Consider the following 13,660-nt stretch of genomic DNA (forward strand, 5'->3'; position numbering starts at 1 on the left):
CAAGCGAGCCGTCACTCCGCCAGGGACCGGCCACGCCCCCTCAGTCACGTGGGGGGGGCGGTGGGAACCGACACGTGGGCGCGGCGCCGCCGCCGCCCGGGGCCCGCCGCCGCCAAGGAAGAGCCCGGGACACAGCGGTGCAGCTCGGCTGCCTCCTTTGCCGTTCACTTTTATTGATGTGGATAAATACAGCGAGAGACAGTGCCCGCGAGCGACCGAGCACCGGCACCGGCGCCGGCCCCGGGGGTTGGGGGGGTGTCCTTACCGGGCGCCGCTGCACCCGGTGAGCGGAGGCAGCGTAGCCGCGGCCCCGCGGCGGGGGAAGGGGGGTTGCGAGCACCCGGCAGCCCTGAGTGAGAGAGGAGAGACGGAAGCGGGTTTCGCGCTTTGGCTCCGAGAAGGCAAAAGCTCCCGGGGGCACCGGCTCGGCCGCCCCGGCCAGGGCCTGGGAGCTCCCCTGCCTTCGCCCCTTCCCCTGCAGGAGGGAAGCCCTAACCCGTTACAGGTTGGAGCAGGTAGCACGCATCTATCTGGTTTAAAAAGATTCCCGAAGTTTAAATATTTATAAATGTTTAAGAATAATACTTAAAAGCACCTTCCTTATCCAGGCTTCGGCCCTCGCTCCCAGCGCTCACCCAAGCAGGGAAGAGGAAAGCATGAGGGGAGGCTYGTGTCGCCCCTCGAGACCCCGGAGACAGCAGGTATAAATCAGAAGCAGCTTCAGATAGAAAAGAAAACCCAGGGCATGCAGACCGCTGTTCTCTGCCCGTACGCGACAAGTGCCCCGTGCTCTCCCGCAAGGAGGAAAGAGGCACTTTGGGGGTGCCCAGGAAAAGCTTCTTCGCATTCAAGAATATAGCCTGAAGCACAGCAGCAGGAAACCCAGAGACAGCCCAAACTCACGTCCAGTAACCTCCCCTGTCCTATCACCTGCATCCACASTGGAGGTAAAGCCCCCAAACACCCCGAGGGCCTTCACGCATCCATCTCACACGCCCGAGCAAAGCACCAGCTCGCAGCCCCACAAACTGCAAGYGAAGCCCGAAACAAAAAAACGCAGAAATCACTCGGAGGATTGCTTCTGCCGGTGCCGCCTGCGAGGCGGGGGTGCAGGGCACCAGTCTTGCCTCCACCCAGAGGCCCGAACGGGCACCAAACGCTGAAGACCTGCCCAGGAGACGCCTTTGCACGTGGCAGACGTCTCCAGCCAGCGCGGCAGTGACCCTGCAGTTAAGGCTTTTGCAGCAACAAGAATCAGACGCGCAGCTAGTCTTGAAGATGCTCAAGTTTTCCAGGACACATGCAGAGACTCGCTAGCGCATCACACTCGATACCTCGCTGCAGCTGAGGTAAGGAATTGCTCCCCTACTGAATAACGGAAAAAGGGCAGCACRACTTGCTGCACCGCCTGACAAGCCATGCCGCGACATCTCTCAAAGCACCTGGGGAAGCCAGAGACAAATCTGCTGGGAGCCTCAAACGTAAACTCTGTACTTAAAAAGTTATTGTGGTGGTTGACCAGCTCCAGCAAGCTGGCACCAGCAAGGGTTAGCATTACTATTCACTCTTGAAAATAAGCGGAACTGGATGTAGAACAGAGTTTCACAAAAAACATATGGAGACAGTACATTTATTGAAGTTTGGAAAAGTATAGTCCGAGAACAAAATAAGTCAGCTTTTCCAAAACGTTAGACCGAAGCTTCCCACCTCCAGCTGGATTCCCTGCTCCAGGATCTAGGTAGCAGTAAAAGCTGTGTTTCCAACTTGGTGAGATAAGGGTTGCAAACAGCAAAGTGCACGCAGGTTTCCCTGAACGAGCTCCCCCATGGCCCGGGCTCAGCGCCCTGTGCAGCCTGCAGAAATTCGTGCCCGACCCYGGGCCCAGAGCTGAGGAGGATGAGCAGTCCCTCAGAAGCTGCCCATCTTGCCTGTTTTCATCTTATTTCTCACCCGGAGAACCCACAATGCAGCTCCTCTCAGATTAAACCCTGCACAACTACAGACCACGTCTGTCAACACAGTTCACTTTTATACTCAGACTAGGCTCCACATGGCTTATAGGCTTGAAACACCATTACTCAGGCCGTGGTCCAGCCAGCTCCGCACCTTTCCACGCGGCCGCCGCGTGCCGGTGGCACCCGGCCCCACTGGGGACGGACGGGAAGGCATTAGGCCTTGCGGTTGGGCAAACGGACTCCTAGATTTTGCGTTATGCTGTTATTCTGCCAAGGTAGCCAGCTCCCAAAGCAGGGTCACACAACCCAGGCGGGCGCCCCTTGGGCACGAGCCCGCTGCGTGTACAAGGCCCCTTTGCCTTGGGGGCTGAGCAGCACTGCAGCAAGTCAGCCGCATGCGGGCAGCTCATCTGGACCCTCTCCCCTAAAAGAGCCACCTGAGGTGACAGCCAAGCCCACGGTCACCACCTCACCCTGGATGTTCACATTGCGCCAGCCGCCACGAAACACTACCGCCAACACCGCAACGTTTCTGCAGCCCTTTCCACAGCCAACGTGATCCGTAACGCGACTTAAAYGTGCCCCACTCACAGCTCTCCTCGCTCGCACCCCCATTTCTTTCTCTGGCATCAGCTCCACAACACCCGGAGGCGAGCGAGGTCTCACGGGCACCGTGCTGACTCCCAGCCCTTCTGCCAAGCGGGTGACACGCAAGGAGAAACTGGCGAGACTCTCCTTCACCATCGCCCCAGAAGCCACAACCTCCAACATGCACCTTTCTCCCTGAACCGCCACCTTCACGGGGATTTTTCAGCAGAAGCAACGTGACCTGCCAGGCAGTCTCTCATTCAGCGGGAAGGGAGAGACAGCCTAAACGAGAGCCACTTTTGCAGACGAGGAAACTGAAACAACAGTAGGCAGAGCAATTCCAAATTACCCCGAGTCGGCAGCAGCTGGGACTTCCTCTACTGCCCCGGCCGAGCTGTCTCCAGCTCCTGCCTTCACACACCGCTTCCTCTGCTCCATCCCCGAAAGGCGCCTGAACCACCTTCCATTGCCAACGGCTCGAATGGAGCCTCCTGACCAACCACAGACGCAGCCCGAGCCCTTCGCGAGGGTCCCTGCAGCACCTGCCAGCATTACAAAATTAAAATGAACAAAACACTAAGATATAAGTTACTGCTTAAATTATTTGTAAAATGTCTTAGATTTTCTGTGACACGTTTTAAATACCCCCCAGGGCCCCCCACAGTACATGATCCCCAGAGGGGGCTTCAGTTCCAGCAGGGACAGACCCCACCACTAACTGGAAGTCGGTGGGGGAGGGAGCGAGGAACAGAGAAAGGGTTTCTTATCCTTTCACAGCTTCAACAACTCCGCGCTCTAAATACCAATAATAAAAGTTATAATAAAATAGTTCTTCGTGAGGCAGTGGAGACCAAACAGCCCTTTCCCTCCCCTGCAGGGGCAGCCCAGGTTTCAGGCTCGGGCAAGCAGGCTCGTCTGTACAAACTCAGTAGTAAAAAGGGCTTTACTTGGGGAGCGGGGGGAGCGGAGGGGGGGGTTCCGACGGCAGCGGGGGCGGTCGGGGTTTGTCCGTGTTGGCGGCTCTGGAGCTCACGGCAGCCCGGGGGTTCAAGTACTCGCCATACGAGTGGAAGTCGAAGGCAGAGGGTGCGGTGGGCTGCATGCCCTGCGCACTCAACAGCGAGTGCAACATATTCACTGTATCCTGGTAGTCACTGGCTTGGTTTGTGTTGTGCCCGTTGGCCCCCGTGGGACCCTTGTCCAATTTGCCGTGGGGACCCCTGGCTTTGTTGGCCTGGGGTAAGGAGAGCCCACCTGCATCTGAGCTGTGCCCTGGGAGATGGGCTGCCCCGGACAGGTGGGGATAAGGAAACTGCATGCCGGGGCCTTTGGAGCTTTTACTGATTTTGGGCTGGTGCTCGTGTGCTGCGGCTGCTGCCTCCTCTGGCAGGGGCCTCTTGCGGGAAGAGCCAGACAAACTGTAGCTTTTGTGGAGCACATTGCTCTGCTGGCTGCYGTGTTTAGAGTCTCCCGGCCGCTTGTTCCCCACATTGCTGGGGCCAGCTCCAAGCGGGACATGCAAGTGTTTGTGAGAGTGGTGGTTGTGATGGTGGTGGTGGTGGTTGGAAGAGTGGCCCTTGTGTTTCTCCTTGTGATCTCGGCTTTTGCCACTGCTCTCGTTCGAGGAGCTGTGCCTGTCTGCAGCAGCTGGCACCTTGATCCGCATTTTTATCTCCTCCTGCTTAGAGGAGAGTGGTCTGTCCCCACCTCCCCCTGCCACCGGGATCCTCAGCTTCAGAGCCGAGGCTTTGTCACTCTTTTCAGGGGCAGGGCGCTCGGGGTTCTCCGAGCCACCGATGGGGATTTTCAGGATGATTGGAGAGGGGTTGCTGTCCTGCTGGACTTCTCTCTCCCGCTGCTGTTGGACCAGGAGATTCTGCGCCGCGTAGGCATACTGAGACCGCACATTGGCCTCCATGTTCTCTAGCTGACGCTTCTGTGCCGCCAACTCCTCCGCATGCTTGGCCCGGTACTCCTTGAGTGACACCTTCGCCGACGGGGCATTCTTGCCACTCTGCTTCTGATAACCAGCGCCATCTTGCTGTAAAGGATGCTCAGCAGCTGATGAGCTTTCGTTAGTCCTGTGACTCTGGCCAGCCTCCAGCTTGGGTGGAGGATGCTGGGACAGCCAGTGCTCAGGCTGGGACATATCCGCACCGCTCTGGTCGCTGGGCGAATCTGCTGTGGCCGGCAGAGATGGCCCTGCTCCAGCAGTCGAGGACGTTGACATGCTCATTAAACCTGCGATGTTCATGTCGGAACTGTTGTTCCTGGAAATCATGTTGAGGATCGTCTGCTCCGAAAGGCTCTCGTCTTCGCCGTGGTCGTCAGCCTTCGACTTCTGGGCTGCTTGAGAGGCCTAGAATGAAAGCAGAGACCAGTGATTTAGTTTGTGCTGTCACCAGTATGGTAGACCACTAGAGAGGACAAAAGCATAAGTCATCCTCCTGGCTGATCTAACAACAGGCCTAACATCTCCAGTGACAGAAGCAGCCCAAGAGAGCATTTTACAGAGCGAAACACGCTCATTGTAAAGAACAGACACCGACAAGACGCGGCCTGATCTGCAGTGCCAGGCAGCGATGAGGAATAGCAGGGAACGGCCAGTCTGGCTGAGCCTGGATGACGTAATGGCTGAGTAGGCAGCTGGTTTGATGCAACAGGCTCACTGAGGAGTGCAAGCTCTGATTTAAAGACAGACCCATTTTGCCCCTACCTCTCCTTGCAGCCAAAGACCCTACCCAAACACAGAAGCAGGGTTACTAAATCCGTTGAAAAAGGTCTTTATAGAGTTAATTCAAAACTGATGAATTCAAATACTGAAGACACATTTTGCAGACCCACAATACTCAGATTTCCCCCCGCACACACGCCCTTCAGACACTCTCTTGTATTGTAATATCAGAGATGCCACACAGCCTCACGCACACACGAGAAATCAGAGCTTGCGTTCTCCTGCGAGCGGCAATAGTCCAGAGCAGACTCTTACCCGCCAGTTCCGAATACGTTTAAGCCGGTTGGGAGTTTTCTCAAGGATCTGCAGGAATTCGTGAGTCAGTTCTGCAAAGGAGACACAAACACAGGCAAGATGGTTAGGGACACACAGACCTGCCCATGCCCAGCAGGGCAACCCCCTGCTTACTGATGAATGGAGCTACTGATGAGATGGAGCTATTCCAGGAGGGGAAATACTGAGAACTAGTACCACTGACCACATTTAAACTCATCTCACTGTGTGCCTTTTGCCATCTCTATTGTACCATAGAAGCTGCTGCACTGGAAACCTTGGCAAGACCAGAAGCCCTTGAGTCCATGAACTGGCCAGTGGCCATGTTTGAATGGCAGACCCAGGAACAGAGATGCCAAGATAATATAAGAGCCTTTGGGGGGACCTTGCTCCAAAACTTACCATCTAAGAGCTCCAGAGTTACAGTGCCATCAACGTATTCCCACCAGTGCTTCCCGTCCGTGGAGACTGGGATCTCCCAGTTGGACCACTTACAAGCCAGGTGGATACAGACGCAGGCCACAACGGGAGGGGTGTACTGCAGGCTGAAGGTGGTCAGGTGCAGGCTGACGTCACCAGCAGGGAGAGAGAAACAGAAAGCCATGAACTCCCAAGCCTGAACCTCAGCACACACAATCGCCCGCTGAACAGACACTGCGGAAGAGGTGGACATGGTGGGGAAGGTCCTGCAATTCCTCCCCCAGTACAACCCTGTTACAGGCGTCTCTATCCTGCTCTGCCAATTCACGTGTTACTTCCCTGTTCTGCTCCAGCCAGTTTGGGTCCAGGCACCTCTGTCAGCTCAAGGCTCTGTGGCTAGTGCAGGAGTGGCAAGGCACACTGCTGTCCCGCTGCAGCCCTCCTCCAAGGGAATAAGTGAGCAGYTGGGTTATCTGCCAGCCCCTAACCGCTGTTGTGGGCTCTGTTCAATCTGAGAAAAAACCTCAAACGTTTCCAAGTGCAGCTCCTGGGAAGCCAACATCACTGGTGAAGGGCACTGCTACCGTTCCAAGAACCGACAGTTCCAACAAGGAAGCTCCTAGGATCTGCACTCATCCCCTCATCTCTCGAGGGACACTAAGAGGAGCAAAGTCTCACATTCAGGTCAAGGGATGTTTAACAGAAGCACCATCTCTCCTTAGGGTCAAGATCTGTTTCACAGTTAAAAGCAAAGCTTGTACAGATCCACACAGATTACACTTTTCAGAGTTATCCTGAATCTGATCTGCAGCAGGATTTGGCCTGTTTTGTATGAAAATTACAGCATGCCTCACAATCAACAGCACTTATTCTTTGATTAAAAAGCAGGTCCTAAAAATCACCTTCCTGAGAATGCACGCGCTCAGCTAGTGACCTGGCCTTTCTAGGCATTTAGGAAGGCTCTGGACTTTCCCAAAAGATCTTTAGGAAAAGGACTGAAGCTCCTGCTGTAAACAACACTGTACGCTGACTGCGTGTGAAAAGCTTCCAATTGTTTTACTACAGACAGGCTCACGTAATTCTAGTCATCGACTGCTGCAGAGCCACCTCCGGCAGGCCCCGCTCTCCCTCCAGAGCCACTTTGCATGCAACACTGTAGATTAGTGACTCAGTAGCGTTTAACAGGGAGCCTGGCCGCCTATCGAGCATTTCATGAGTAAATGAATTTGCTATGTGTCAGTTCGGACGTCAATGCTGGGAAGAGTTGTCTAGGTAGCATTAAGAACAGAAGAAGTGATCCTGAACTGTTCACCACGAGGAACTCAAAGCAGACATCTGATTTGAGAACTGGGACGTGTTCAGCCCCAACAACCCTACTCTTCACCTGCAGGAACACCAGGTTCACTACATCCAGACTTCTTAAAAACCCGTGACAGCAAGTTCAGTGCAGGATTTGCCTGTTGTCACAGTAGTACACTAGTGAATCAGTCCTTTAAAGAGTGCTTTATGGAAACAGTTACACTGAGTACCCATGAGCAGTGGCAGGATGGCATTATTTGCACTTCTTCAGCATGCTCAGGTTACTTAAACATTTTTCCACCAGTGCATTGTGGAGAGACAGAGATATGCATCCATAGCTGAAAAGTCTGAAGCCATTTCAACAACATTGTACTTATCCATACACCAAGAAGTCAAACCCAGGAAATTCAGAGCAAGAAAAAACCTTCGTCCAGTCAGCCAAGGTAAGAAGTGAAGTTAAGGTACACAAATAGCCTTAACTCTGCCCCATAACGATGCCAGAAGGGAACAAAAGTTAAAAATCTGTAGCTACACCTGATAAATCTAGTTCATCGCTCAAGTGTCTTAATCACATATTTCACGGCATCACTTCAAGGCAAAATTGAGGCTATCTGGATGCATTTCTTACTTTCTGCCTGGATTTCTTTCAAGTATAACCTTAACTCATAATTCCTTGGTTTTGCAATTATTGCTGCAGGGATAAAACATGTTTCAAGGATGTATTTACTTATGTATTACTAACACAACCTTCCCTCTACACTAGTTTATGCAGGAAACCTGCAACGCAGTTCTGCTGCGAAGACCCGCAGGCTTCTGAATACAGTGCCCTTGGGAGCTACGTAGCATCTTTCAACAACAAACTTCTCACAGCAAGTTGTGGAGGTGAGCAGTTAACACCTCTCATGGACAGAGAGAGGAGGGAAACGACTTGCCCAAGGCCACGCACATTTGCTGCTCTGCCAGGGTCCGGAAATGTTTTCCGACTCTGCAGGTTCCCCTACGCTAGCAAGGGTGTGCTACTGACGGTTCAGCTATGACAGAGATGGCTTATTGCTTTTGCATCTTTACCTATAACCTGAAAATAAGTAATTCTGGAAAGTTTTGCTACTTCAACACCGACTAAGTGCTCTTTTTGCTGGCACATACTTTTTTAAATAAAAATGAAAACTTCATCCTTATCTAACCAGCACAGTTATGCTAGACTTCTTAAGCAGACAGAACTGAAGCCTAACCCGTCTTTCTCTCCCTTTTGAGAGTTATCCATCCTTTCATTTCTGCAAACTCTTCCTCAGAAACAGAAAATCTCCTGTTTCCTCAAGTTAGTCTTTTCCAAACTTTAATTCCATAATTTGCCTGAAGCTGCTAATCCAGAAAGTAACTGTTAATGCCAGAAGTCGCAATACGAGGGCTGGAATCAGCATTATAGTACAAATCCAGGTCTTACCTGACGGAACTATCCAGACCTCTCAAGGCAAAAACCTAGGTGCCTCTTTCTTTTCCAGGACTGTCTACAGGACCCTCATTCAGGCCCGACAAGGCTACCGGTTCTGTCTTGTAACCTTTGATATCTGTATTCAGCTCCTGTATTTCTTGCTTTATACTTGAGATCAGCCCTCTTTGGGTACAGAACATATTTGTGCACAATCTGCACAGCACCTAGTCCAGTGAAATTCTACTCACTGACCCCTGGGTACTAAATAAGCAAAAACATACACCTTCTCTCCAAGTCCACCCCCTACAGCTATTTCGTTTTGAACTTTCCACAGCAATCTAACTCCCTGTAAAAAGAAAGCAGTGATGTTCCACAACATCCTATTTTTACCTGCTCTACCTATATAACTGATTTTGCACTTGTTTTTATTGGAAGCTAGAAAGAACAGAAACTTTTCCTCCTGCTGAACAGGACTGTGCAATCCCCTATTGCTCACAAACTAACGAATCCCCCAGGGATCACCAGTAGCACATCTCCTCCAGATAAAACCCTCTGTCAAATATGAATCAATGGTAAATAATAACCTGTTGGTAGCCATGAAATAGGAAGTTTGTGCCAAGTCCTTGCTGGCTGAAAGAGAAAAGGAAAGAGCAAAGAGTTAGTCTGGATATCCTGAGAAACCCTATTACATTTCACTTTAAAAACCACAGGTCTTTTGTCACCAGCACAGAAAAATAAGAGAGCCAGCACAGTTTGACTAACTTCACATCTAGAGAAGCTGTTAGAAGTTACTGTACAGAGACAGTTTTGTGTTACACTGTGGTTCAGTACAGCCACAGCATCACGTCACTGACTTGCAACTCCATCTACTTTGAAATTCATTACGGTGATTAAGTTTTTTGTCAGCACCAATGACAAATGCGGCAGAACACAACAATGCATCTTCACAGCTCTTTTCTATCAAGCGCAAGTTACTTGAAGGAGCAGCCCTCTGCAGCAGAGCACTGCCAAGCCCCTGACGTCTCTTACCTCGCACTAGCTGCGTGCACTTCACCACGTGGGTATGTGGGTGGTCAATAGTGATCTCAAAGCCTGGAAGAACACAGACATATGGCCATCAGGTAACTAGCAGCGCATCCCCCGAGATCTACGAACCTCAACGTTTCCTGCTCCTGGGGGACAAGCCTGGTTCTCCCCTTCCCTCCTACAGCCCTGCTCTCCGCTCCGAGGCAAGCAGGAATAGAGGAGCGCGTTTTCCTTTATCCAGAAGACTCAAGTTCTCCATCACAAAACCTGAAGGTCACGGCTGCTGCCAGGCCTCCAAGCAGCTAAATTACTTCTGTGCTTGAAAGACCTCACTGAAAACAAAACAACTATTAAGGATTTTAAAAATAGCAGGACAAAGCCTCTTACAGCAGCTGGGAGGAAGGAGAAGACAATAGCATTTGCTCAAAGGAATTTCTGTCACCCAAAAAGCTAAGAGGAAGCAGACGTCTTCCCTTTGAAGGAGCCTACTGCATTAAAGTCAACTGAACTTAATCCTTGCTTCAGTTTCCTATTTAGTTTGTACATTATGGTTTAAAGAAAAAAAAAAAATCAAATTGGTCCATGTGTGTAACAGATTTGGCTTTTTCTGTGCAGAATATTCTAGATGAACTGTGAAGTTTAAAAATAAAAATAAAAAAAAGGCAACTGGAGAACCAAACACAGTAGATCCAGAACTCGGACCCCAATTCATCCACTGGCTTGCCAGACAAATGCGTGCAAGTCATCTACACACCTGCCCCCTTTGGTCCCCTGGTAAATTAGGGATTATTAGAATCTACTTTGCAACTAAGTCAGAAATAACAAAGACCTACTGAGTATTTTAAGAAGTGAAGTGCTACATACAAACTGCCTCCCAAATTGAACAGTTACTTAAAAAAAAAAAAAGTTTTAATAGGGTATTTTAGAAAAGAACAAGATACTCAATCTGACAGACAATCACAGCTCTTACTGTAGGCTCCAGGCTCTATTTTCAAAAACCAAAAAACAAAGAAAACTGTGGCTGGGATAGTTCAGCTGAACGTAAAAAAAAAAAAAAAAAAACAGTGACCTGATCAAAATATTAACTTCAACCCAGGTTTTGTTAGACATCTCCCAGTGCAAACAGCTTCCATTCCTGGCCACTGGACTAGAGCATTATGAAGTTTAACAGCGTAACGGAGGACAGCGACCAAATGTCCGAGCAGTACAAACCTGTTAGGGAAGGGGGGGGAAAAAGAGACGAGCCACACTTTCACATTTTAATTTTTCTGAACACTGAACTTGACACAAGTTAAACCTGAAAAAATTGATATCAAAAGGAAAACACAAGGAGTGGGTGTGAAAAAGAGTTTGTTGCCTGGACTCTTGCTTTCCCACTGGCCAGCTGTGCATCTGCCCTTCAGCTGTGGAGAAGACTGTGCAGTTAAGACTCTCCGCCCTGCGGAACACTCCTGGGTCTGGGATTCGTGTGGCAGCCCGTCCGCTTTGAAAAACTTACCCAGGGTCTGCAGTATTATGCTCTCTAGAATGACCAGGTCTTGGGCTTGTTGCAGGTAAGCCTGGGGTTGAGAGGACAGGCAAGTTACTCACGATGAGGCACTCCGTATAAAGCCTGCACATTTCTAACACCCTTTCTCAGGGAGGCAAAAAAATAGCAAAGGGGAGTCTTTATGCCCCAATCTGGACTGGGGAAACTGGCACAGATTCCCTGCCAGAAAAGAGAAAGCAGAGTGCTGGGTGGACCCACTCCCCTGCTAGTTCTTGTTCTACGGGATTGTCGCTTCAGGATCCACATTGGCCCTCTTAGTCCTGGTCCCTCAAGAAGGGTTACGTGGCACGGGATGGCTATATGAGCAGTACAGGATGGTATTTAGCTTTTTCCTTAAGCTTTGGCTCCTGGATAAAGCTTCCCCTTTTCGGCAGGGTTGGCTGCTCAGTTCCAGGTAAGACGGGCTGTCTCGAGAGATAGGGAATTGGCAACATTTCTAATAAACCCACAATTAAACAAGCGGGAACAGAACGGAATCAAACCGCACACATCATTTTCTGCTCTGCCACAGACACTATTTAATCCCAGCAGCCAACATCCACGCTCTCCTCAGAAGCTTTTAATGCAGACACTGTTACACAGCACATCTCAGTCACATTTGCAGCAGCACAGCAAAAGAGAACAGAAGAGAGGTTGCCACAGAGCAGGAAAGAAAAGCCTTCTGCTGTACAGAAGCCAAAAAGCTCTCTGTAGTATAAGAGCAGTTGAATTGAGCTGTAACTAACCATCCTACAACACAACCACTCATTTAGAGAGTGGATACTTATGAACCTGATTTAACAAGACACTGCAGCCACGTGATCTAGTTATGTCAGCCGAACTGCACRATTCAGGATGCAGCACACTTCCACCATTCCCATTCTTCACATCTCCGCTCCTCACTTCGCAGCGCTGTCCTCCCATCTCCACACTTACCTCGCTCCTCGTGTCTGGAAGAGTTTCCTCGGGGTGCAGACAGGCATGTGCTACCTTGATTACGTGCTCCAGTTTGCGAGGCTGCTCCTCCACCTTGGCTGCCAAGAAGAGAGCCGCCGGTGCCACCGACTTTGGAGGAGAAAAACAATTTTTATTTTTAAAGATAATAAGCTCAAGATCAAAGCAAATAAGCTGGGCTACTTTTTACGGCTAAGATAAATATTCCTTTGGGAAACAACACGAGCACGGGCAGCATCAGAGGGGAAGCGGGCCTGTGACGGCTACCGGCGGCGGTGCAGCACCCTGCCTCCCGCGGGCCCTCCCCCCGGGGCTGGGGGCAGGGGCGCACTTACGTTCCGGTGGAACTGGGTGAAGGACTGCACCATGTAGAAGCGGTGCATATACACGATGGCCGTGTTGATGGTGAGCTGCGAGCTGGCGGCACGGTTAAGGAAATGCCCCCCCCGCCGGGCAGCGCCCTCAGTCCCCGGCCCGAGCTCCCTCCCCCGCCCCGCGCCGCCCCGGCGGCGGCACTCGAGCGCAGGCTGCGCGGCCTAGCGCGGGCCGGATACACGTTGAGGCGCTGGCCCATGTCCTGGAGGAGGTTGGCGGCCTGCTGGCGGTACGAGAGCTCCTTGTCGGGGTCGAGGCCGGCGCGGCGCGAGGGGCTGCGCTCCAGCTGCTCGCGGGTGAAATACCAGCGTCGCGCCGCCGCGCCGCCGGCCCCGCCGCCCGCCGAGGCCTCCATGGCGATCCGCGCCCGCGCGCGCACGCACGCACGCACGCACGCACGCGCGCGCCTACGTCAATTATCCGATCGGCTTGGCTAGTGATTTCCCGCCCCTCAGCGCATGCGCGACGCGGCATCTCTCGCTCTCTTCCCCCTCCCCCCCCCCCCCCGGCTGCAACCCGGAAGTGGGGTGAGGTGGGGGAGGCTCGCTGGGCCTTTGACCCTGCCGCCCCCTGACCTGCGACACTAGCTCGGCCCATGACCCCACTCACACCCCCCGAGCCCACACTGACCTGCGACCCCAGCCCCACCTGTGACCCCTGACCCCCACTCACCTCTCCCAACCCCACACCGTCACTAGTGACCCCAGCGCTACCTATGACCCTTGACCCAAACCCTGCTGTGACCCCACTCGCAGCCCCCTGACCCAACACTGTGACCTGTGACCCCTGACCCCCCACAGGGACCTGCAACCCCAGCCCTACCTATGACCCCTGACCCCAGGCCTAACTGTGACCCCACTCACAACCTGACCCCACTGCCATGACCTGTGACCCCAGCCCTACCTGTGACCCCGTTCATGACCCCAACCCTAACACCGTGACCTGTGACCCTCGCCCCCAGCCGCGACCCCTGCCCCCCCACCCGACAGGCCACGCCAGGCCGCAGCTCTTATCGAAAGTGAGGTTTATATATAATTTATATGTACACACGCAGGAAAAGTACCGTGAGCGCCACC

The 13,660-nt window shown here is 52.2% G+C and overlaps 1 protein-coding gene across 2 annotated transcripts; it reads right to left on the reverse strand.

Moving 5' to 3' along the window:
• Positions 1–138: 138 nt before the first annotated feature.
• Positions 139–12,945, reverse strand: CCNT1 (cyclin T1). Of its 2 annotated transcripts, XM_026084950.1 has the most exons (9): positions 12,764–12,945; positions 12,545–12,626; positions 12,192–12,320; positions 11,226–11,286; positions 9,731–9,793; positions 9,286–9,331; positions 5,953–6,116; positions 5,533–5,603; positions 139–4,902 (listed from the first exon to the last, which is right to left on the reverse strand). In XM_026084950.1, exons 1-9 carry the CDS (start codon positions 12,937–12,939, stop codon positions 3,487–3,489), a joined length of 2,208 nt encoding a protein of 735 aa, XP_025940735.1. In that variant the 5' UTR covers positions 12,940–12,945; the 3' UTR covers positions 139–3,486. The 2 variants fall into 2 exon arrangements, with proteins under 2 accessions (XP_025940735.1, XP_025940736.1); XM_026084951.1 differs by lacking the exon at positions 5,953–6,116 and having other exon boundaries at positions 4,814–4,902.
• Between the last annotated feature and the right edge of the window lie 715 nt (positions 12,946–13,660).

The sequence above is a fragment of the Apteryx rowi genome, unplaced genomic scaffold, assembly GCF_003343035.1.
Source record: "Apteryx rowi isolate R43461 unplaced genomic scaffold, aptRow1 scaffold_657, whole genome shotgun sequence".
NCBI classification, from domain to species: Eukaryota; Metazoa; Chordata; class Aves; order Apterygiformes; family Apterygidae; genus Apteryx; species Apteryx rowi.